The sequence below is a fragment of the Delphinapterus leucas genome, chromosome 6, assembly GCF_059928025.1.
Source record: "Delphinapterus leucas isolate spDelLeu-1000000601 "Yukka" chromosome 6, BTC_Dleu_Yukka2, whole genome shotgun sequence".
Taxonomy (NCBI): Eukaryota; Metazoa; Chordata; class Mammalia; order Artiodactyla; family Monodontidae; genus Delphinapterus; species Delphinapterus leucas.
Genome location: NC_143134.1, coordinates 10535432 through 10560994, shown reverse-complemented (window position 1 = coordinate 10560994; position 25563 = coordinate 10535432). Strand labels below are relative to the sequence as shown.

At 43.8% G+C, this 25563-nt stretch overlaps 1 protein-coding gene across 2 annotated transcripts in view; it reads left to right on the top strand.

The window, feature by feature from the left end:
* The window catches only part of MFAP3L (microfibril associated protein 3 like), an 86828-nt gene that overhangs the window by 40087 nt on the left and 21178 nt on the right, over positions 1-25563 (top strand). For both annotated transcript variants that reach the window (XM_089912692.1, XM_089912693.1), the window contains exon 3: positions 3798-3843. In XM_089912692.1, coding sequence (XP_089768818.1) covers positions 3798-3809 — 12 coding nt within the window. In that variant the 3' untranslated portion in view covers positions 3810-3843. The remainder of the gene's footprint in view (positions 1-3797; positions 3844-25563) is intronic.

Genomic DNA, 25563 nt, shown 5'->3' with positions numbered 1-25563 from the left:
ACCTTCGACACCCCCCTGGGTTTAATCTTTCTCATCTGACAAACACGGAGGTGGGACTTGCTGGGTCCCCAGATCCCATCCGGCTCAGACATTTTAGAGTTTTATGGAAAGTTTGTGATGGCCCCCCTTGCAGGAGACAAGCAGTCTTGGGAGCAGACATGGGCACGTGAGGTTAGATACTCTTGCCGCCAACCTTCACAGCAAAAGCATCTAAATCTGTAGCTGAGGGCAGAGGGTTTGGCTTCAGGGGTTTCTCTATGTATAGATAACTGGTGTGACAGGTGGTCTGACAAGACTCAGTTGGATCAGAGTCCTCTTGGCCTCAAATGACCCATTGCCATCAGGTAGGAGTGTCTTGGGTGGTCACATAAAAAGTGAGTCGTGAACAGTCCAGAGAAACCTTGACCTCCCACTTGCACTCTCTGGACGAGGGTTTTCTGTATTGGGGTTGCAGAAGAGTTTTATCTCCACCTCTTAGAATTTTCCACTTGTCATGGAGGTCAGCAGATTCTTACCATGGATCTGTACGCCCAAAGCAACAGCAGGGACCCACACTCATTTTGTGACACTGCATGAACTTTTTCCCATTCTGTCGAGTTCTCCCTCCACCAAAACCCATGTGCACATTTCCACGTGGAAATTACAGGAAAAGTCATCTATCTCTCCCATCTAGGCACTGATTAGGGATAGAAAGTTAAAAACGGGCAGATTTTTTATGGAGCAGGAGCAGAAACGTGTGACCAAAGAATGTTTTCAGGTTGGTTTTAGCTTCTTTAGACTGGCGAGATGATATAGATTTTTCAAAACCTTTCCCCTCTTTAAGGCATCAGAAAGCTCTTGATAGAATAACAGCCAACCAAAGAGGAGGCTGGCTTACGACGAAGATTTCTCTGTCCAGAAAGGCTACACTCTTCTGTTCATCCTGTAGCTTCTTTACAGAATAGGAAAGCTCTCCTGCTAGAATATGGAACAGAGATGACCTCGTGACTTTGGGCTGATTTTTCAAAGATAAACTGTTCAGCTTCATAGAAATCCATAAAAGTATGGCTGCTTGTGAGCGTGTGTGTGTGTGTATGTATGCACACATGCATACGTCAGACTCATTTGGGCAATTTTAACAGCTTAGCACTAAATCCCAAGCCATGTCCTTTGGGTCTTAGGTCATTATTCTCAAAAGTAAGCAGTTTCTGGTTTCTGAGTCATCTGGTCATATCTCTAGCGATTTTTTTTCTTGAAGTTCTGAAAATGATTCAGATATGTGTGCATATTTAATTCACTTAGATGATCTGTAAACTTGGATGGTATTTATTCTAAATGGGAAAAAATTTTATACTGCAAATCTATGTAATTTATAATGGTTTTGTTTTATATATTATATTTTCATATTTTTAGGGCACATCTATTCTCATCTTTTTGTATATCATGCTTGACAAAAAGAAATAGTAATACTTGACTAAATCTCTAGGAACCAAATGTGACATCTATAATGTATAGAAATCGCTCTGAAAATAACTGAATGTCCTTACCCATCCTGAGCATTATTGTGCTGTGTCATTACACCCGGAATGATTGCTGGTGAGCGTTTCTTTTTTCAAAACCAAGCCAAAAGGCCTGGCCTCCCACACAGTGGAGTCTGGAATCCTTCCCTTCTTTATCTTTTTCGTTGTGTGTTTCATTTTTAATTGTAGACATCCCATGTTGTTCAGACTTCCTTTGAAGGGCAAATGTGAGATAAGAAAGCAACTTGATTGAAAGACTTGACTTGAAGGATGGCTGTGTAACTTATTCACTGGGCTGGTAACATTTCTCATCCAATGGTTGGATTGTTCTTTATTGGTGATCTCAGAGCTGTTCAGCTGTTTAGCTCGTGAAGAAAATGTTAGGCAGAAAGAATGTTTGCAAGATTTGGACAGACAGCCTCTAAATGTAGTGCAGCCAACACAAACCAGCTGAGCCTCAGAAACCCCAGTCCCAGCCAGCGGACGAGCCGTTTCAAAAGGCAGATGAGACTCCTGTGTGTGCAGGTTGAATTTCAGTGTTGTACCAGTGCTAAAACTCTTCAAGGGCAGCCCCTGTGGTTCTGTGAACAGGGGTTTCCTCCCAGTGTTTCACTGGGTAAGAAAATGGAGCATTTACTTTATCTTTCAGATACTCTACTTTATACCCAGCGCAGTTCAGCGACTACTTCCCTGTACCTGTCTTCACGTACCCTTTTGGCAGTCCCTTTAGATCATAATCCTGGTTTCTGTTCTTGCTTTTTAAGCTAATTCATTGGTACTCTTTACATAGCCAGCAAATCTCATTGTATATTCACAGACGTGTTTTGAGCACCTGTTACCTTCACGGTATTAGTCATTTTTACATTCACCTATTCATTTAAAAATCCTTTAGTAGATAACAGAGTTCATCTTCCTAATGACCCTTAGGGTTAAACCAGTGATTAACAAGGTTTGAATTAAACAAATCAGTGGTGGGGAAAAAATAGAAAAAAACAATTGCTTCTTATGCTTTCTGAAGGACTGAGTGTCTGTTATACAAGAAAATGTTGTATGAGGGTGATAATGATCTTTCACTGAGATATTTTAGAAATGTTATTTTTAAGGGGACTAATGCTTAGAATACCACGGTCGAAACTGAAGCTCATAGAGAATGTAAAAACAGAAAGCAAATAGTTCTAAGAATATTCTGGCATAAATTATTTTTATTTAACGAGGAATTAAAACCTTCAGTGTATCTCTCAGACACCCCAGCACCGCTCACAGAAGATGCTGGCACTTAACGTTTGATGTGCTGCTCCTCTGGCTCTGGAATTTCTTTGTTAAAGCCAGGAAATAAGATGGAAAAATGTATCTGGGCGGAAATGTCAAACTGTTGATTTGTGAGCTATAAATGTTCACCTTTTAAGAATAATTTAAAGGTATAAACAAATGACTAATATTTAAATTGATATAGCAGCAAAAAAGCAAAAAAACATGTGAGCCATCCTGTATTTTGGTTGTTGCTTTAATAAAGGACTTGCACAGGTGTTCTGAGCGTGTCGTGTCCCAGCTCAAGGCTGTGTGAGTGTGGCCTGATTTACTCTTTCCAGTGGTAAGAAATCTTTAGTCAGTCCTCACCCCTACCTTTTGCATCTGTGGCACATCTTGGGGAAAAGGGAAAAATGAAGTAATTGTTACGTGAATCTACAAACTTTATCCAAATTCAAAAATCCTAACTCTGGCCTGACAAACGGGATAGCCATTTATTTTTTTATAAATGGCTATCTATACGAAGAAATAATTTTAAACATGTAACATCAAGCTTATTGTAGAAAATCCACAAAGACCAGGAAACTCCCCTACCCAGAACATTCCATGGGAGAAGGCATTAGTCATAGATCCAACACGAAACACCTAGACAGAACCCAGTCCAGACCGAATCCAAGAATATGCTAAGGAGGTGCCCTTTGAAAACTTTGAAAGCTGGATTCCTCTCAGATAGGATGAGGTCATGTAAACACAACAAGAAAGGACAAGACCAAATGGGAAAGAAAATCAGTGTTTTGCTGTAGATCTGGAGAGGCCAACGAAATTATTGAATGGGTTACCGGATAAACTGTGCATATAACTAAGATCCAGAGGTTCTGTCAAGCAAAAAAAAAAGGTTTAAGAGAACTATGGTGGCATTCATGGAAAAATGAACAATTGTGCCACCAGGGAAGAGAAGATAGGAAAGTTTTGTTCTAACTGCGTAATTTTGACTGGTACATATCTTCAGACCCAGAACAAACAGCTGCCAATTTCTTCTTTTTTTTACAGGTTTTGGAATAGTGCATTCTCATGGGCCTTAATCACAGGAGCCTAGGTAAGGCTTAATATTAATCTGAGTGATTTTCAAAGCGTGTAGTCACAGAGCTGGAAACTAAGTGTCAGGTTTTCTGATTTCCCTGTCTTTTCGGCAGAGTCCCTAACACGCAGGGGTTCTGCTCTGCTTGAACATCTCTGCTGTAGCAGAGCCTGTGACCACGTTTAGGACATGCTCCGGTGCTGGTAGGTTTTAAGCGCTGAGTCAAAAATCTTAAAAGTGGTTCCACACTGGTCCTTGTTGAGCATCTGGAGCTGAAAGCGTGAGTTTGTCCTGCCACAATAAAAGTTTCCTTTACTGTCAACCCCAAATGAACATTATAAGTGTATTCATGTCAAAGAGACGATTACCAAAAAACGTGGGTGCTCCTGGCACCACTACATGAATTACACGCCATGTGGCACAGACCCTTTTGAGTTTAAATGGTTTCTGCCAACGGTGTTGGAGGCAGAAGTAGGCGAAGTAGGTGCTCCCCCAACCCCGGAGATGCCCTGATGCTACAGCTCATTAAGTAAAGGATGGTTCAACTGCCAGAAAAATGAAAGAACCAGCAAATTAAGTGCCTCAGTAGATTAGTATGTTTTGGAAGGACCATTAGAGATGACACACTGAAAGAAGTGTATGTATGTGTTAAGTGGCTTATTGAGGTATTTTTCAATAATAGGTGAATCAGAGCCAGCACCAATTGCATTTAACTGTTGGGTAAAATAAAGACGCCAAGAGTAAAATAAGAATTTTCCTAAGATATTAACTCATATTAACTAAAAAATACGAATGAAGGTTGATGCATAGCAATATGAATTTTTCAAGAAGCGAATTTCTCACTACCAATGGCGTAGGTTTTCTTATAATGGACTCATGTTTTAAAGCTCATTATGGAATGGGAATTCACATGAATCATGCAAAAAAAAATTACCTGCGCATAGAACTCTAGCTAGATTGAGGGTCTTTCTGTTGTTAGTTTTCATTGCCGTACAGCATCTTTCCTGAAAGTTTTCATGATTCGTATGAAGCTCACATGCGTTGGAGACCCTGACATGATCGGCGTCTCTGATTTTTAGGTCTGATGGATTATTACTTCTACTGTGGCATACTTCTTCCACCCAGCCGTTTGATGAGGTGAATAAAGTTGTCCCAAAGCTTTAAAAATATTCCTAGTTCTAAACCTCAAGGTTTTTACATGAAGTAGGAAAGAAAGGACAAGTTTGTCTGAAGAAAAGAGGTGAACTTCTTCCATACCAGCTGTGCAGATAGCCCTCACTGTCAGATGATGTCTCCTGTCTTTCCTGCTAGCATTACCTCACCTGTTGGGCCAGTGGACCAAGCTATTATGCATGAAGTAAGATGCTTGATTACAGTTAGAGACTGAGAAAATTCATCCACCATGCAGCAGACACTTGAACATACAAGAGGTACATTTTAATATTGGCTCCACTTGAGATTATTCTAAAGCTGAAACATTACAAAAATTAAGACCTGGCACCATATTTGTAGAAATGTCTTCATCTAATGAAGAAGAAATTTTGAAAGTGTTAAGACCTGAGAAATTATAGAAAATTTAAATACACTTGTAGGAAAAAGATGACAGCTCATATGGGAAGTCTGGGATCAGTTTTTTTGTGTGTTCAGAATACAACTTTCCTAACTTTTTGTCATTATAGTAGTTATTGAGATACACTAGTGATATTTCTGAAACCCTGCCAGATCCTGAAAAAAAAAAAAAACCAAGTTTTTTTAAAAATATATGCAGATAAATAGTTAGATATCATCTAACTATTTTATGTTACCGTCTCTCATCCCATAATGGATTTGAGGTGATTGAGTTAAATATATTTTACTCTCTGTGCATCCTTTGACAATAGTAATTGCTGTGTTTCATGCAAGTTCACTAACTCAATAACCAGACTACTTTATTAATCAGACATTTTATTCCCATTTTGAATCCATGAGAGATTTTCAGTATGACTATAAAAGCAGAACAGCTGGATGATCTAGAAATGCTTTTCTTTATCTGTAGCTAAAAATAGAAGGTTTTCTGCTGTAACACAAGAATAAGATGATTATGCCATACTCACAAACAGACTGAATGTTTGTGTCTCCTCGAAAACCGTGTATTGAAATCCTAAACCCCAATGTGATGGTATTGGGTGGTGGGGCCTCTGGAAGGTGATGGGGTCATGAGGGTGGAGCCCTTATGAATGGGGTTAGTGTCCTTATAAAAGAGGCCCAGAGCACTCTGAAGACACAGCGAGAAGATAGCCATCTCTGAACCAGGAAGCCGGCCTCACCAGGCCTTGAATCTTCCAGAGCCTTGGTTATGGACTTCCCAGCCTCCAGAACTGTGAGAAATGAATGCTTTTTTTAAGATGCCAGTCTATGGTAATTAGACCTTTTATTTTGAGAGTTCTAGATTCCCACGTGGTTGTAAGGAATACTACAGAGAGATCCCACGTACACTTGACCAGTTCCCCCGGTGGTTATCTCTCACAAAAGCATTGCACACCATCGCAATCAGGGCATCAATACTGATAGAGTTCTCCAGTCTTAACCAGGTCACCCCAGTTTTCCACGCACTCATTTGTGTGTGAGCATTTAGTTCTGTGAAATTTTACCACACATGTAGGTCTGTGCATCCACCCCCACCCGCAAGGTGCAGAACATTGCATGAGTACAAGGACCCCTGAGTTGCCCTTTCACAAGCACACCTCCCTCCCTCCCACCCCAGAACATATATATATTTTTTTTTTACATCGGTAAACTTAACTAGATAACGGAAGCTTCTCTGGAACCAACTGTAATAACTATGTTTTACCAATGGAAATATATGGGAATTTGTCAGTTTCTTGATGTCTGAATTCCTGTTGCTTTAAAAGGACTTGTACAATGAAGACAGACAGGTGTGGTTTCTGAAACGCAAAGGGAAGACAGCCAGACATTTGAAATCCTAGAAAACCCTTCAGAAGGAGGAACGTGAGGCAGGTGTCTTGGAGGAGGAACTCTGGGATGCCCAGTTCACGCCTTGCACTCTAGAGCAGCCGGAAGATGCAGAGCACAGAACAAAGGCGTGGTTGCTCCATGCCTTGAGAAGTCTCAAAGAGAAATACTCCCTCCCAAATGTACAACGTCTAGGGACAGTCCAGAAGTTCCAAAACTAAGGCGCAGAGTGGTAACAAGTCATGGGTAAAGGCTCAGACAACCCCTGTGATGCTGGGGATCTCGATAGCCTTGTTTTCCGCTCCCTTGGGTAAGACGGGACGGGCAGGTAAGTGCCAGCCCCTAGGCCGCGATGAGGTACCTGGCACTTCTGACGTTATATTAAGAAAGCATCTCAAGTGTTGAACTTAAGACAGCCGGCCACAGTGGTGAGGAAAAGATCCTCTGCCCGACGCAGGAAGGCACAGGAGGCAGATTCCAGAACAGGGGCATCTGAGGAGTCTCAAAGGGTCCTCATTCGGAGCCGCTGGAAAGGCACCGTGAAAGAATCCTTCCAAGTAATATTGTTCTCTTACTGTGCAAATGCCCTGGACTCGTAATCACATTTGGCTTCCATCAGGCATTACGGGTACAGAGTGTGGGTTGGTTTGCTCCTATGACTCTAACAGCCAGCTGAAATCTGAGTGCCCAGGACCCAGGAGTGTTGAGGAGGGTACGGAACTTCCAGCAGGTCAGCCCTGGCCGGAGGTCCTGAGCAGCCTGAAGCTGGACGCTGACCTCTTGGAAGCAGGAGAAAACTGAAAAACAACTCTCCTTCACGCTGTTAGCCAGGGGCAGCTGTGCCCAGATAAAAGTGAATTTTTTAAATATGGAAAATGGTAAATGCATTAGCTTGTGTGAATCAGTCATAAAAATTACAGAAAATTGGGCTTCCCTGGTGGCGCGGTGGTTGAGAGTCCGCCTGCCGATGCAGGGGACATGGGTTCGTACCCCGGTCCGGGAGGATCCCACATGCCGCGGAGCGGCTGGGCCCGTGAGCCATGGCCGCTGAGCCTGCGCGTCCAGAGCCTGTGCTCTGCAACAGGAGAGGCCACAACAGTGAGAGGCCCGCGTACAGCAAAAAAATAAAAAAATTACAGAAAATTATACTCATTACCTAATTTCCAGCCAAGAAACCCCTCCAGTTTTGGTCCTGGTTGTCTCCTCAGTGACCCGAACCTCAACGACTGAAGCATTTTGTGCTAAGCTAATCAGTAGGGTCCTGTTACAAAACTCAGGTTATTAAACCATTACTAAGAAATGATTCCCAGTGACAGTGGAGGGCAGACTTTCCGTTATACAGCAACATTGAAGCCTCTTTCAAATATTTATTTTGAGTGTGCTACATTAGGATACTTTGTCTCCATCAGTTCAAAAATGTGTCTTCATCAAGTTCAAGAATGTTTTTGTCATAATTGCCACATCAGTAAAGTTGCTGTTCTGTATTTCCCACTCGAAACTCAGGACTAAGCACGAGACGTGCACACCATGCACTGACTATGAGGTTCAGATTTATTCTGTACCACGTAAGTTTTGCTCTGTTTCCTCTGCATAGGCAGTATTTCACAGCCTTACAAAACTGTATATGCTCATTCATCAGCAGTGGGATGTAACATTTCCTGTCATTTTTCATATCAAAGAGTATTTAGGTAAAGCTGGGTAAACCCTTAAGTCTTTTTGTCGTTGTTGTTGAATTGTAATAGTTCTTTATGATATTCTAGATACAAGTCCCCTATCAGATATATGATTGCATAAACCCTTAAGTCTTTTCTTTGGTTTCCCCTTCATAACAAGACACACCCTTCTTCTTCCCTGTCTTACCGGCAGGGTAGCCTAACAGATGATCCCATGTTCTAAACAAAAAAGTCATTTTCCCAAGACCATAGGAGAATCTACAGCTACCAGACCGTGAGCTCTGTGCAGACAGCAATCATGTCTGTATCCCCACAATGCTTCCTACAGAAGCGTAAAGATTACTAGCCTTTAGTAAACGTTAATTAAATGAAAACAAATCTGTCTTCTAGCTAATTAGGATTGATATTGGATTAAATGTCTTCATTCATAGGGCCCAGTGAAGGGTAAAAAGTACACTTTGAAGAATCTCTTGGAACCTAAAACCATACTTGAACAGACTCCCCCCATCACGGGATGGGGTAGGTTTCTTTTTCAAGGAGTAGATTATAACTCTTCTCTTTCTGTTGAACTTTAACCTAATATAATTTTTTAGAGAGCCATCTAAAAGTCTTACGTGCACTCTGGTGGTGTCTTGGTGAGACAGCTTTCCACAATTAGAAACCTGCAGTGAATTCAACAGAAAGGAATAGTGACACTGGAATCACCTCTATGTCATTTCATGTCGTATTCTCTGAGGGCACTTTTCAGACCCTGGAGGGTCGAGCAGAATAAAAACCGCATCCTTTCTGCAGCTCAGATGCTGGTGGGGACGGTCCATGCATCCCGGGGACAGGTCAGTGCTTAACCACCCAGGCTGCCCTGGCCCCCTGCTAAGTTTCTTTTACCTCAAAAGAAACAACAAAGTTCTAGTGGAGAATCCCCTTCCTCGAGCCCAAGCTGCCCCTCTCCTTAAATCTTCACCAGGGCAGACCAGCCCCAGTGGAAAATGAACCCACACACAGCTGATGGGTTTAAATGTTCCTGAACAACCAGGGGTGTGTACCCCCCTGAATTGCTTTCAGGGCACAGCAGGGCAGCGCTGCCCACGGGCCTCATTGTAGGAGCGGGAAAACCGGGCTCGTTAAGTGAGGGAATTATTTCAGGATTGAGGAGAGACAGGATGTGACATAACAGGCATGTCACCCCGACTCACACGTGTGCTGCCGCTGAGCTGCGTGCTGTGGCGTCGCCCACGAGGGCTTCTTGGTGCAGCCGGTGCCCGGGGTTTGTGAAGGGCCACCGCTCACCGCCCTCCTGGGGAGATGAAGGCCCTTTGCAGCTGCAGCCTCGTCTCAAGGTGTCAACATCATTTCCTCCCCAGCTTCTCCTCCATCTTGGTCTTGTCGTGGGGCCTCAGCCCCCGGCGGGCAGGGAGCACCTGTGTTTTCCTCCTGTCTTGAAGTCAGGTGCTTCCTGGGGAGGGGCTGGGCTCAGGCTCACCACAGGAGGCCCCAGCATGCAGCCCAGGAGGTGGAGGCTTTCACCGGCTCTCGTGTTTCCATCTTGGGGACCTCTGATCCCCTCCGGCCACTCTTGGTCACCATGTGCCGCTACTAAGGCACATAAACACGTCCAAACAGCGACTGTGTTCAGTGCTGTGAGTTACCTCCCCCCGCCCCGGTGCTCACCAGGCTCTTTGAAAGATCAGCCTGCCTACTTGCTCAATTCCACCTTGCCTTCCAAACTTGACAGGGGATCCGGCCAAGCTGCCCTCCACTAGGGCTGATTCCTCCTTACTGTCCTAGGCCGGGCCGCACAAACCCAGCCTCCCCTCTTCCCCAGCCTCCCTCCACTGACCAGCCCCAACCCTGGCCCTGGCCCTGGCACCACCATCAGAGCATCATCATCACTGTTCACCGTTGACCTCGGGAACTGTGCAGACCCTTCTGAGAGGCCTCGAGCTGTTGGGCCCTGAACTGCTTCCCTGTATAACAAACTGCTGAGGTGCCATGAGCCCGACTTTCCCATCACGCCACACACGTGCACACACACACACACACGCCCCAGCACCCCCTGCAACCAGAGGCAGACAAGGAGGAAGAAGAGCTTCTTCCAGGGCTGTGATCCCTCCTGGCCCCTCTCAGAAACAGTAACTACGGAAGATCAAGGGGATGCTCTTCCAATAGCAGAACCACATCAACACGTGGCACACACACAGTCTTGCCATGGGGGGACTGAGATCTGAACTATAAGAACCCCTGTCACCCCCTCCATGGCATCCACCTGGACAGAAACGCACCTGCCACCAGGTCATCCAGGTCTCTGTCTTGGTCCTAACACCACCCTCCCATCCGAACGTTGAGTAACCATCCAGAGGCAGTAACGGGGGAACATTTCCACTGGGGTCCACGGTGGCCACTCTGTCCCACTCCCCTGTGGAGCCTGGTTCTGTAATCGCTGCTGCCCAGACCGGAGAAGGGCCCAGACCCAGAGCTCTGTCCACTGCCCCGGCGTCCGGCAGGGTGACTGGGCGCCTACTTGCTTATGTAACATCAGCCCTGCCCAACCTCGCTGTAAATCCTCTTTCCTGGCATCTGCAGTCACAAGAGGCTAGACTCTAGGTATTAATTATAGGGTAGAAATCCTTCTGAACCCTTTGTGACTCGCTTCTCTCTACTTCGCTGTGTGTCTCAGCTGCCCTTGATTTCTTTATCTCCACCCGATAAAGGACCTGTTCCATCCTGATACGGATTAAAGGTGGGTCCAGTTGGTTTTTACTTTTGTACAAATATTGTGCAAATAAAATCTTAATTGCTCCTATTAAATACGCAGGAATTCAGTTTTACCAATTATCAAGTGTTTGCTTCGTCACCTGTCCTTAAAGTGAGTCAGAACAAATCCTTCTATGGTATCTAGTTACATCATCTTCTTACCCAATAAGCAGTAAGTTCAGGGACATGAATAGGGTTTATTTACTCGACAGTTTTCCTGATCTGATAACCTCTGGGTCTACTTCTGTTTTACACTGTGTATTAAATTTAATCTAAACAGTAGGGGAAAAAAATAAGCATAAGAAAATGTGGAGGGTAAGCCTAGATGTGTCTCAGAATTCCCCCAGCATGAGTCTGTGGTGCATTTCTTTTCTGCAGATTAGCTGAGTACAGGTTCCTGGGGTCCAACAGGAAGTCCTGGTGTTAACTGCCCACTAGGTAACATGCACCTGATCGTCTCGTGGTGCCTACACATGACCAGTAGGACATCGCCTTGATCAGTAGAGAAGTCTGCCCAACGAAGACATAGGCATTTGCTTGTTTAAAAGCATCCTTCATATTGATATTGGTACACATAATCTTTTGACTCGTTGAAAGTGGTGTTTTTCAGTAAAGCAAAACAGTCATTTTTTGTAAAGTTCAAGTGCTAATCTTCAGATGAAAGGCCAAAAAGTGCTTATAAATTTGGGGGAATAATCCTGAAGCATGTATGTTATTCAAACTCTTTCAGATTAATAAGAATCTCTCTGAAATAGAAAACGAAGGTATCTATCCTGTTTTGCAGTTAATATGATTCTGCATTCATCAACCCTTAAAGAACTCTGCCTCATACAGTCGATTAGTGACCAGCTGAACCAAATAATGTCCCTTTATTTTTTTTGCAAAATTTTATTTCATTTTAATTAATCAGGTGATGATAAGGTTTGGACACACAAAACAGGATTCAACAGAAAGCCAGTCCCTCTTTAATAATTCAACTTCCTTTTAGTTTACAGAGCACCACTGCACCCTCTCAAGTCCTGCCCTGTGAGCAATTCCAAGGTCAAGCAGGCACTTCCTAACTGCAGAGGGACCGAGAGAAAGCAGTTCTGTCCAACTGTGTGTTTACAGACACGTATCTTTATTGGATGTTTGTAAGGGCCAAGGAAACACTAGGCTCCAAGAGCATAAAAATGAACAAGACCTGGTTCCTGTCCTTAAAACTTTTTAGAAAGTACTTAAGGTATGTAGTAAATATCTACAGTAGATGATTTTTCCAAAAGCAGTAAATGTTGGAGAAAAGGTGGCACACCATCAGAGATTTTAGGGATCGAAAAGAGTAGCGCAAGACTAGATTGCAACATCGTTGTGAAACACATGCCTCAGATGTTTGTCTTCTGCTACTAGTGATCATGGAGTGTGAAACTCCAGAGCAGCACGGATCTCATTACAAGAGGAAGAACTAGCAACACCCCGCTCTTGGTAAAAACCCTTACTTAATGTTAAAGAGAGGCCAGAATGGGGCTTCCCTGGTGGCGCAGTGGTTGACAGTCCGCCTGCCGATGCAGGGGACACGGGTTCGTGCCCCGGTCCAGGAAGATGCCACATGCCGCGGAGCAACTAAGCCCGTGCGCCACAGCTACTGAGCCTGCTCTCTAGAGCCCGCGAGCGACAACTACTGAGCCCACGTGCCACAACTACTGAAGCCTGTGAGCCTAGAGCCCGTGCTCCACAAGAGAAGCCGCCGCAATGAGAAGCCCGCGCACCGCAACGAAGAGTAGCCCCCGCTTGCTGCAACTAGAGAAAGCCCATGTGCAGCAACGAAGACCCAATGCAACCAAAAATAAATAAATAAAAATTAAATTGAAAAACAAATAGTAATTTCAGATAATCTGTGAAGGGTAGTTGGGATTTGGGCAGATGGAGACAGACTGGATGTGAGGTGAGGGGTGAAGGCAATAAAGGGCCCAGAGGGCCGTCTGTTGGGCTGGAGTGGGGAATGCAGGGCGCAGGGGAGACGTGGGTTGAAGTCTCCTGAAGGCCAGTGTGCAGAGTGGACGGGACAGAACTGTGCTTTGGAAAGATGCTAGGGGGAGAGTGAAGCCCCTCGTGGGGGTTTCAGAGGCTCTTGATGATGGTCTGAACCAGGTGAGTGGCAGGAACGGCAGGGTGATCTGCCTGGACCTGAGAGATGTTTCTGAGGGCCTCGTCGGGGGCTTGGCCACAGTAGTTTCTGGAGTAAGAGGGTAGGAGAAGCAGAAATAAATTGGAGGTTTTAAGCCTGGATGGCTAAGAGAATCACATTGCCATCAGAGAAGCGGGGAGGAGAACGTAAGAAAAATCAAACACTTGGAACAGTTACACCCATTACTGCTGTGATTTTTGCAAGTCCTTTCCGGCTGCTTGAGGTTGACAGATACGTGTCTATAAACACGTAGTTTGACCACTGCTTTCTCTCGGTACCTCTGCAGTTAGGAAGTGCCTGCTTGTTCTTGGACCTGCGCACAGGGCAGGACTTGAGAGTGTGCAATGGCGCTTTGTAAACTGAAAATACGATACAAACAACACTGAACAATAGAATCAGTGATTTGTCTTCTGTTGGAGGTAGAGACTCATCTATTTGATATATTGACGTATTCGTTGCTAGAAAATCCTACTGTTGTTCCAAAGTCCCCAAGCCAGGGGTTTATAAAGACGTGTTGAGCAAACAGCAGAGGCACATGGCTTAGTTAGGGTGCCTTGGGCTGCCAGGAAGGTAGAAAACGCAATTCAGAGTGACTGAAGCAACGTTAGGATTTTTTTTTTTTTTTTTGTACTCTCACATGATAAGAGCTCTGGCGGTGGAGAGTTTCTCAGGGTGATTAAATCATCAGCATAATTAAGTACTGAGGTTTTAACCAGCCTCCAACAGTTCCATTTCCCCTGGACCTTCACTGGCTTCCCGCATGGTCTCCAGGTGGAAAAGCAAGTACAGGCATCACCCTTCACACTCGGCATTCGGAAACAGAAAATACGAAAGGGCCATTTCTTCTTGTTTGTTCGTTTTGTTTGTTTTAAGGAAGGGAAGTCTTTCTCAGAAGTACACCCAGCTGAGCTGGTCACACATCTCTTTTTTTCCCTGGACTGAGTGAAATGTCTGTCCCTAAAGGAGTCTCTGGCTTATATCAACCATGATGAACCCCCCGTGGACAGGGCCAGTCTCGCCTGAAATCTAACCACGTCAGCTATGAAGAGGGGTGAGGAGGCCTGAGCAAAACCAGGGTTATATTAGAAAGGAGGGCAGTAGAGGCAGATGGAGGCTGGGAGGCCTCAGTGGCATTCGCTGTAATGCCAGTGGTAGGAGGTGGAGAGGGAGAGGATGAACAGCTAGAGGGTGGATTTTCTTTTAACATTTTACATCAATGTATTGAGAAATTGAGAGCAATCTGCCCTTATTTTCTGCCACTCAGGGAAGTCTCGTAGCCATAGAAACGAGGACCACTTGGAATCAAGTCCTCCAGCCACAGCCATGGTTTGTCAGGGAATTCTACACCCTCAGGGAGCTGGCGCTCTTCTTAGGAGGATGTGGGACTCGGGCTGCCAGGCTGGCTGGGACGGGCAGCTCTGCAACGAGCACAGTCACCCAGCGCAGGGAAAGGGCTTCAGGTTCTAAATGCTCTCTTGGGAGCCGAGAGAAGGCAGCCCGTGGGAACAGCGGACAGGCAGGCTTTGTCAGAAAAGTGGAGTCGTTGATTCTGTCACGAATGCCTAAATGGTCATTATGCTGTGGTTCAGAATAGAAGTGCCGCAGCCTCTGATGTTCCATTTACACTCCCTTGATACAAGCATCGCGATACATCAGACTGTCTCAGGTTTGTTTAAACCCATCGTCCTCAAATTCATGAGAGTATTTGCACGTGAATCCAGCTTCCCTTTCTGTTTGTCATGCCTCCGGGACTTTTCTTACCTGATGAGGGGGTGGCTGATACATGTGTGAGGTGTGGGTAGCATGAAGATTGCGTGCAGAACTGAACTCTTGGCGTGTTCATGTCAATCTGAAGATGTGTGCATTGGCCATCACCGGGCAATATGAAAGCCTGAAAAATGCATGCCCAACTGTCCAAATCCAACTGCCTGGACACCTATTCTTAGAAGCAGGGTAATAGACCACCCTGTCTACACTCGCTGGGTCATAGAGAAACTACCGCTACCAGGTTATCCAGGACACCCTGGCCCACTTGCTGGCTGGACTGTTCTCCATTCCTCTCTAGCCACGTTCTTATAAATCAACATGAAGAATATATATCAATATACCGATATCAAAATACGATACTGCAGCACATAACAACGATGGTCATGATGACCACTGTTGTTCATTTAACAGATGTTGTTACTTGCCTACTCATATGTCTGCCATATTCTGGGTGTTGGAAACCGGCAGTGAACAGGCAGGGTCCCCACCCTTAGTTTTTTTTTTTTTTTTTTTCAGATATATACCAAGGAGTGGAATTCCTGGGTCATATGGTAGTTCTATTTTTAATATTTCGAGAAACCTCCATACTGTTTTCCACAGTGGCTGCACCAATTTACATTCCCTCCAAGAGTGTAGGGGGGTTCCCTGTTCTCCACATCCTTAACAACATTTGTTTATTTGTGTTCCTTTTGTTGATGGCCATTCTGACAGGTATGTGATGATACCTTGATGTGCATTTCCCTCATGATTAGCGATGTTGAGCATCTTTTCATGTGCCTGTTGGCCATCTGTATGTCTTCTTTGGAAAAATGTCTGTTCAGGCCTTCTGCCCATTTTTGGATTGGGTTGTTTTTTTTGATGTTGAGTTGTGTGAGCTGTTTATATATGTTGGATACTAACCCCTTATCAGTCATATCATTTGCAAATATTTTCTCCCACACGGTAGGTCTTTTCATTTTGTCGATAATTTCCTTTGCTGTGTAAAAGCTTTTAAGTTTCGTGAGGTCCCCTTTGTTTATTTTTGCTTTTATTTCCTTTGCTTTAGGAGACAGATCCAAAAAAATATTGCTACGAGGTATGTCAAAGAGTTTTATAGTTTCCAGTCTTATGTTTAGGTCTAAGTTTTTTTAGTGTAGAGAGAGGGAATTTAATAAATAATGGCAGAGGGAGTATTTAGTAAGTGATGGCACCTTCCTTATACACTGACACTCTGCTGGAGTACATGGGGTGTTTATAACATTTCACTGACTTTCTACTGTACTTTATTTCCCCTTCAGTTTTATTGAGATATACTTGACATATAACAGTGTATTAGTTTAAGGTATGCAACATAATTATTTTGTGTATGTATACATTGCGAAATGACCACCGCAGTAAGTTAATATCCATCACCTCGCCTAGTTACAAAGTTTTTTTGAGCGTGTGAGGGAACTTTTAAGATTTGTTCTCCTAGCAACTTTCATGTATGCAGTACAGTGTTGTTAACTATAGTCACTGTGCTGTGCGTGACATCCCCAGGACTTATTTATTTTACAACTGGGAGTTTTTACACTTTGACCCCCTTCACCCATTTCTCTCACCCTCCACCCCCGCCTCTGGCAACCACCAATCTGTTCTCTGTGTCCATGAGTTTGTTTTGTTTTAGATTCCACATATAAATGAGATCATACCATGTTCGTCTTTTTCTGTCTGACTTACTTCATTTAGCGTAATCCCCTCAAGTTCCATCCACATTGTCACAAATGGCAAGATTTCCATCTTTCTTACGGCTGAATAACATTCCATTACACATACACACACGCACACACACGTGTGTGTGTATGTATGTATAGTGATATATGTATAGTATGTATTACATATGTATTTGTAGATAGAGATGTATAGATTTCTTTATCCATTCGTCAGTGGACACTTAGGTTGTTTCTATGTCTTGGCTACTGTGAATACTGCCGCAGTGAGTGTGAGGGCACAGATATTTCTTCATGATAGTGATTTCATTTCCTTTGAATAAATACCCAGAAGTAGGATTGCTGGATCCTATGGTAGTTTTCTTTTAAAATTTTTGAGGAACCTCCGTACCATTTTCCATAGTTGTTGCACCAATTTATGTTCCCACCGGCAATGGACAAGGGATCCCTTTTCTTCACATCCTCACCAGCACTTGTTATTTTTAGTCATTTTGATAATGGCCATTCTGACAGGTATGGAGCAATATCTCATTGTGGTTTTGATTTGCATTTCCCTGTTGATTAGTAATGTGGAGCATCTTTTTATGTGCCTGTTGGCCATTTGTATGTCTTTTTTCGGAAGAATGTCTATTCAGGTCCTTTGCCTATTTTTAAGTCAGATTTTTTTCTATTGAGTCTTATGAATTCTTAAAATACTTTTTGATATTAACCCCTTATCGGATATGTGATTTGCATGTATTTTCTCCCATTCCATAGTTGCCTTTTCATTTTGTTGATGGTTTTCTTTGCTGTGCAGAAGATTTTTAGTTTGAAACAGTTCCACTTGTTTATGTTTTCCTTTTGTTGCCTTTGCTTTTGGTGTCAGATTCAAAAAATCATTGCCAAGACCAGTGTCTAGGAGCTTACTGCCTGTGTTTTCTAGGAGTTTTATGGTTTCAGGTCTTACATTCAAGTGTTTACTCCATTTTGAGTTGATTTCTGTGTGTGGCATAAGACAGGGGCCCAGTTTCATTCTTTTGCATGTAGCTGTCCAGTTTTCCCACCGTTTTATATTCTTGGCTCTTTTGTTGTAAACTAATTGACCATATAGACATGGAAAAGGCTTGAATTCTCTAAATCTAAAACTTTCCTATAACTGTTGTCATCCCTAAAATCGGCTCATAGACTTTGTAAACATAGAACCTTGGGTCTGTACAAATTATATTCTTTTTTTTTCTTTCCTCTGATCTGGCATCTTGCTGCTAAAGAGAAAAACATTCCCAGATGTCCCAGCCAGATTTGAAAGCTCCATCCATCTTCAGTTTGTCAGCACACTGAGTTGAGCAAGCCACCTCCCTAGAGCTGTCAACAGACAATTCTTTTTCAGACTGGTAGGTCTTAGGACACTGAAACTGGTCATCAGTTGAAACAACAGAAAAAAAGGGGGGGTGGGGAAAGGAAATTAAGAATACATGCTGTAGAGTTTGACTATTCTTAAAATTTGAAAGTTGAAGTTATCATATACAAAGGGCAACATTTTGTAGGGAGGCTCTGGTTTTTGAATCCCATCTATCTATAGATGTATTATTTATGAATAGCTTTCCACTGAGATGGCCCAAGTTTTGTCTGGAAATAGCATCTTGCCATTACCTTGTACTTCTCAGCTGTCTTAAGGATCAGTGAGCAAATATAACTGTCAAACATCACAAGCTCCCCAGAGTACTGAGGTACATAATATTATCAGCCATGATTTGGGCCATTAACATAAAATTCTGGGGAACATGCTTTTTTGTTTGTTTGTTTCTTTGTGTGTTTTTTTACCAATGGCATATAAAAATGAAATATCAGGGTAAAAATGTACTGATTCACCAGGTTGAAATCTCTCAGAAGCTGAGACATATTTCCAATGGTTTCCCACATAACTATTTTAGACCAAAATATTTCTCCAGATTGGACTTGTGCCTAATCATACAATCAGATTGCTTCAACCACCCAGATGCTTATGGGCAAAAATAATAGCTCCACATTAAGTTATTATTAGCTTCTTCTGTCTGAATCATGGCTAAGTTCTCTTTGTCTTCAGAAGTGATATTGGCATAATCAAATTACAATCCATTTGAATATTTTCTTCCCAGCTTGTGCCCCTATTAGCAGCTCTCAGTTAGAAAGCCTCTCATAAATGAACGAAGCATCCTTTTTTAAGCTTAGTCAGTTCACCCATAAAACTTGAAACTTCCAGGAAGTCTGACCTGCTGTATATGTTATGGTAACAAGCTTTTTACTTAAAAAACATTGGTATTGGATATAGCTACTATTATTTTAGGTCTAGGGTTGTAACACTGAAGCTAATCACCCCGGAGGATGAGAGATTCTGAAACAGTGAGAATTACCTGTTACACAAGGTATCTCAGTCAGGATGGTCAAGTCATCTGTGTAAGTTGGCAGTGCCCTTTATCTTTAGAGCATGACGTACAGGGACCACCGTATAAAGGTGAAGTGTGTGTGCATATTTAATTGGAGTGGTCATTTGGGAAGTTTTCTTTCACTTGGTTTTAAATAAGCTCCCAGTCTTGAGGTAGCAATTCTAAGCCACATAAAATCCTCTCTGTCAGTGGACAGAATACAGATACGTTAATTTGAAATATAGTTGTTTCATTATTCAGAAGGTATGAATCGGGGCTTACTTTTAAAGGCAGAATTTGTGTTTTTCCAGACTAGCAGTTCAGGTTTAACATGAGTTACTGGCCTAATTAACTCTTTTGTGAAGTGGCTCTTTGAGGAAATTGGGCCAAATTAAACCCAATTAAACTGTGATCTTTGTTTTGTCAGTTTCCCTTCTTCCCTGAGTCCCCCCTACCCACCCCCCTTCCTGATGCCCCTGCTTTCAAGAGTCCTGTCTCAGCCCACACTTCTTCCGGGCCTTACGTTCATCCAGCTATTCAGTGAATCTCCAAGTAAGTTTGAATCGGATAACTGTTTAAACAACATCAGAGAAATATCACCAGTGGTGGGATTTCGGGCAGAAGATAGGCAGTTGGACCCAGGCGGTGTGCTGGGAAAGAATCTGAAATGGGGTTTATGAATCTACCTGCCACCTCTTAGGTTCTAAGTGTCAGAGATGAAGGATGTTGAGGGCACCCCATCACTCCTGTGTCTGCCTGCCACAAACTTTTCCAAACCAATGCCCTTAAAATAGAAAGGCCAGAACTATTGGCTCACTCTGACCTAGCATTCTTGTGTCAATAAAATATTAACAACTATAAATAACTTAAAAGGCCGTGACTGGGAAAAATGGCAAAGCACAAGTTCATTCTTCAGTGACAGAGAAGAGTAACATTTTAAATCAGATTGAGGCACTGACAGTATTTAATAAAATGTTTCTAAGCAACAAGGTAGAAGAATCAAAGAGTTTCAATAGACCTAACATTCATAGAATAAAAAGGAATCCAAAAATAGTCTCACTTTCTTGTAAGCAATTCAGTCTGGAAGGTAAAACAAACTCGTTCCCAAAACTCAGCCTATTGAATAATCTTCTCTCTCTAAACATCCCATGTATGGTTTCAGCATGGAATAACCATGTTAGTAGCCAAGTTTTAATATGCATGAAAACCTTGGAGAGTAAATACTGGGGAACAGCAATGATTTAAATGCCCTGGGCATGAGATACACCCTCTTCAACCCTTGTTATCAAGATAACTTACAAATAAAAAGGAACACTCAGTACTCTCTCTTATGTGGACTTTAGGCCCATCTAAGTGGAAGTTTTGATATTCCATTGCTAATGACACCCTCGCTTTGTCAGCAAGAAAGACTTTCTAAAGAAAATTTTCAATGTCTATAATAGACCCAAATAAGTACTTAGTAGATTCAAGTCTAGAAGAGAATATGACATCTTTTCATGTCATCTTAATGCCACAAAAGCAAGAATGCTTTAATACTTGTAGAGCCATTTTCCCACAAATGTGTCTTTGAAATGACAGCTTAGAAATCCACGAATATTCTCATAGCTTCCCCAAGGGACGGTTACAGTGCGTGTGAATGTCTAGTCTGTGCAGAAGGCTTGTGGCATACAAATGGGTATTCTTGGCTCACTTTTACTCTGCACCAGAAAACATGTATAATGGGCTCAAGAAAGAGAAAAAGGAGACTGCTTTTCTGGCTGTTGGTCTGGTTGACAAACTAGTACTAGGTGCTTTGATGTCTCTGTTTCTGCTGCCACTGGAGTTTGGGACAGGAAGTCAGGTGGGGGACCACGCAGGTCATTTCACTAGAGAGAAAGGCATTTAGTGAAATCCATCCATCCATCCCTCCATCCATCCATCCCTCCATCCATGCAGGAAGCATAGTTTTTAGAGTCATTTATTTAATTAACCACTTTTTAGAAAACTCGCCAAAAATATGTGTTTTGGGTTTTTTTATTTTGTTTTGTTTTTTCCTTTTGTGATTGGTTTATTTCACTTAGCCTATGTCTTCAAGTTTCATCCATGTTGCAGCATGTATCAGAATTTTCTTCCTTTTTAAGGCTGAATAATTGTGTAGACTTTTTTTATTGAAGTATAATTGATTTACAATGTTTCAAATGTACAGCAAAGTGATTCAGTTATATATATTTATTCTTTTACAGATCCTTTTCCATTACAGGTTATTACAAGATATTGAACAGTTCCTTGTGCTATGCAATAGGTCCTTGTTGTTTATCTATTTTATATATAGGAGTGTGTATCTGTTAAACCAAATTCCCAATTTATCGCCCTCCCCTTCCCCTTTGGTAACCATAAGTTTGTTTTCCAAGTCTGTGAGTCTGTTTCTGTTTTATAAATAATTCGTTTGTATTCTTTTTATAGATTCCACATATAAGTGATATCATATATTCGTCTTTCTCTGTCTGACTTACTTCCCTTAGTATGATAATCTCTAGGTTCATCCATGTTGCTGCAGATGGCATTATTGTGTTCTTTTTTATGGCTGAGTAATATTCCATTGTGTATATATGTACCACACCTTCTTTATCCGTTCATCTGTCAATGGACATTTAGGTTGTTTCCATGCCTTGGCTATTGTAAATAGTGCTGCTGTGAACCTTGCGGTGCATGTATCTTTTTGAATTAGGGTTTTCTCTGGATATATGCCCAGCAGTGGGATTCTTGGATCATATGGTAGCTCTATTTTTAGTTTTTAAGGAACCTCCATACTGTTCTCCATAGTGGCTGCAGCAATTTACATTCCCACCAACAGTGCAAGCGTGTTCCCTTTTCTCCACACCCTCTCCAGCATTTATTGTTCGTAGATGTTCTGATGGCGGCCACTCTGACCGGTGTGAGGTGATACCTCATTGTAGTTTTGATTTGCATTTCTCTAATGATTAGTGATGTTGAGCATCTTTCATGTGCCTCTTGGCCATCTGTATGTCTTCTTTGGAGAAATGGCTATTTAGACCTTCTGACCATTTTTTGATTGTGTTGTTTGTTTGTTTGTTTTGATATTGAGGTGTATAAGCCGTTTGTGTATTTTACAAATTAATTCCTTGTCGCTCTCATCATTTGTAAATATTTTCTCCCAGTGTATAGGTGTCTTTTCATTTTGTTTATGGTTTCCTTTGCTCTGCAGCAAAACTACGTATTTTGTGTGTCCACTGAAGCTCACCAGAGGTGATTCATGAGATTGAGGGCACACAGCTCTGGTCCCAGCCTCGTGATCACACACCTCCTGTCAAAACAAGCCTGACTTCCCTCCCAGGTCATGCCTTTAGACGGTACACAAATTCTAGAACTGTTGATTTGATCCTTTAAACTACCTTCAATTTCAAAATGATCCACTTCACCTGCCCTGGTCTTTTTGCATGAGTCTGCTTGGAGGACGTTTTTGAGCCAAGGGCTTGATATTATGGTTTTTGTTGTTTTTATTATTCCTACCACTTCCTAATATATCTCAGTGAACGTGTAAAGTCATCACAAAGTAAACGGTCTAAATTTTTTATAGAAGATGATGAGATTAGCACAATGTCCATTTAAAAGCGCTTCCCCGGAACCCGGAATTGAGCTGCCAGCTGCTCCCACCGTTTTCCTGAGGTCACAGTGTACCTCCACCACTTTCTTAACCATTGTGCATCTTAGGTTCTATACTAAGTACCTGAGGGATGATAACATTGTGGTGTTTTCATTCAGACCTTCTGCCCATGCGATGCTGTCTGTCGTGATGTCAGCATGTGCATCTAAATGGCACCACACAGCACAGCAAAGCATTAGGTCAACCACAGCTCAGGGCGGTAAAAACAGTGCTGAGTTGATGGGGAAATTAAACTGCCGTAATATATTGCATTTTATCTTTGCGAGTCAAACCACAGAATATGCTTGGCCTTGTTCTAGATTAGCCTTAAAACATCCCATGTAGGTTAAGACCTCGCCTGGGAGACCCTGCCCCGTGACCCCGTGGGGTAGCCCCATTGCTGGTTTCTTCCAGAGTCTAGACTCTTACATCGTCATTGGAGAGGTCAGAAGAGGTGCTGGACCAGAAAGTACTCTCTCCGGGCACGCGAGCTTTAGCGAACAATGAAGAACACTTGTCTTATCTGGATCAGCCCAGAACCAGCTGTGTGAGCTGTGTGCACACAGTTTAGATCACATTCCTTGCCGTTTCAGGTGGCCCTACACGGCTTCTGGTCTCCACACAGATCAATCTCCCAGGGTGGCCTTCAGTTTCAGCCTCTGTTCTGCCCCAGCTGTCTGAGGGGTGGCCCCGTGCAGGGGTCAGGTGTCCAGACTCTGTGGTCAGGCTACCTGCTTTGAATCCTAGGTGTGCCCCTGGCCAGCTGAGCAGGTAACCCCACCTCTCTGGACCTCAGCTTCCCCATCTGTCAGCGAGGTAGTAACAGGAGTCGCCTTGTAGGGTGGTGGTGAGGATCGAGTGAGTGGAAACGGCCCTGTCCTTGGTGCCCACAGGGAGTACGTGCTAGGTGTTTGCTAAAGAACAGCTGTCCCTTCACTTTCAAGCCTGACTTTAAACCCACCTGCTCCACGGCACTTTCCCGAGGCGATGCACCTGGTTTAAAGATCAGTGAGCAATGGTTGAGTTGAGTTAGCAGTTCCGAAGCTTGATGTATCCAGAGAATGGGAGAGCAGTGAGACTGATTTTCCTCTGATGCTTGATCTGTTCGTGGTCCCCCCCTTGGATTCCTCCTTCTCCTACCTCTGTGTCCCCATGGGTGTGTGAGCCTGGGATGCTGTTCTTGACACCCTCGCCACTTCTCCTGGCAAACTTCCACTCCTCAGGATGCAGCCCAAACGTCACCTCTTCCGTGAAGCCTTCCCTGACTCCCCAGCTAGGAAGGTGCTCTCTTCACAGCAGTTTTTTTTGTTTGTTCTTGCGGTACGCGGGCCTCTCACTGTTGTGGCCTCTCCCGTTGTGGAGCACAGGCTCCGGACGCGCAGGCTCAGCGGCCATGGCTCACGGGCCCAGCCGCTCCACGGCATGTGGGATCTTCCCGGACCGGGTCACGAACCCGTGTCCCCTGCATCGGCAGGTGGACTCTCAACCACTACACCACCAGGGAAGCCCCACAGCAGTTTTTATAAATGGCCACAGAATTCTTCGACATTCCCCGCACTGAGAGTTTGGGTCCACATCCGTCCTCTTGCTTCTGGGCAGGCTTCATCCAACAGAGTCTGTGGCAGGAGAGACACTGGTGTCTTATGAGGCTGGGCCCTGAAAGACAATGTGGCTTCCACCCTGTTGGCTGGAACTCATCCCCTTGGAGCTGTGAGGAAGCCTAGCTCTTTGCAGAGGCCATGTGTACACACCCGGTGGGCAGACCTGGTCGTCCCGTTTCCAGGTGGGGCCCCAGACACGGTGGAACACAGGCAGCCCCCTCCTCCATGCTCCGTGCCTCTCCAAATCCCTAACCCACCGAATCCGTGAGAATAATACGATGGTTGCCTTATGCCACTAAGTCCCGGGCTAATTTATTATCATCCAGCAAAAGGGACTGGAGCAACTTTCTGTGAGTCCCAAAGGCTTTGTATATTCCAATGTTACAACACTCAACAGCCCTGCAGAATCCTCGTCACTGGATTGCAGGCTCCCCAAAGACTGGAACCCTGCAGGCTCCCCAAAGACTGGAACCCTGCTTTACTCATCTTTCTGTTCCTGGCACCAAGCACGGTGCCTCGAACTTGGGAGATACTCAAGATGCATGTTGAATAAACTGTTCCTTAGAGGGTACAGACGTCAAAAAATGTTACGTTAATTTGTAATCAAATTATTGTATATAACTTATATTTATAATCACCGGAAGGTTTTGCCCAGTGCCTGAAACTCTGAGTTCTCAAAAGCGCACGCACCGGATGCAGAGCTGTGTCTGCGCATCCGTGCGACACATGTGAACGTCACACACATCGTGAGTGTTGGTTCCCCTGGACTCCCCCCACCCCTGCCTTGCCAGCACCTGGGTATTTACTGGGCTTTTCTCTAACCTAGACCAGCTTAGAGAAACGCTTCCTCCTTCCTGCCTGAGCTCAAAGCCCTCCTTGAAGCCGTCACACTGAACTAGCCCAGAACACGGCCGAGAGCTGGCCCTGGCGTCTGACGTCACGTTCTCAGCAGACTCCTCCACGGTGGGCTGAGTACACACCCCTCCCGTAGCAGGGCTCACACAGCGTTCCGTCTTTCTGTGCAGTTTAGTAAGCCAAGAAAGTACAGAGCTTCTGTTGTCACTGCCAGCTTCAGCTGACTATTTATAGACGCGTGTTCTGTGCTCTCACAGAAACGT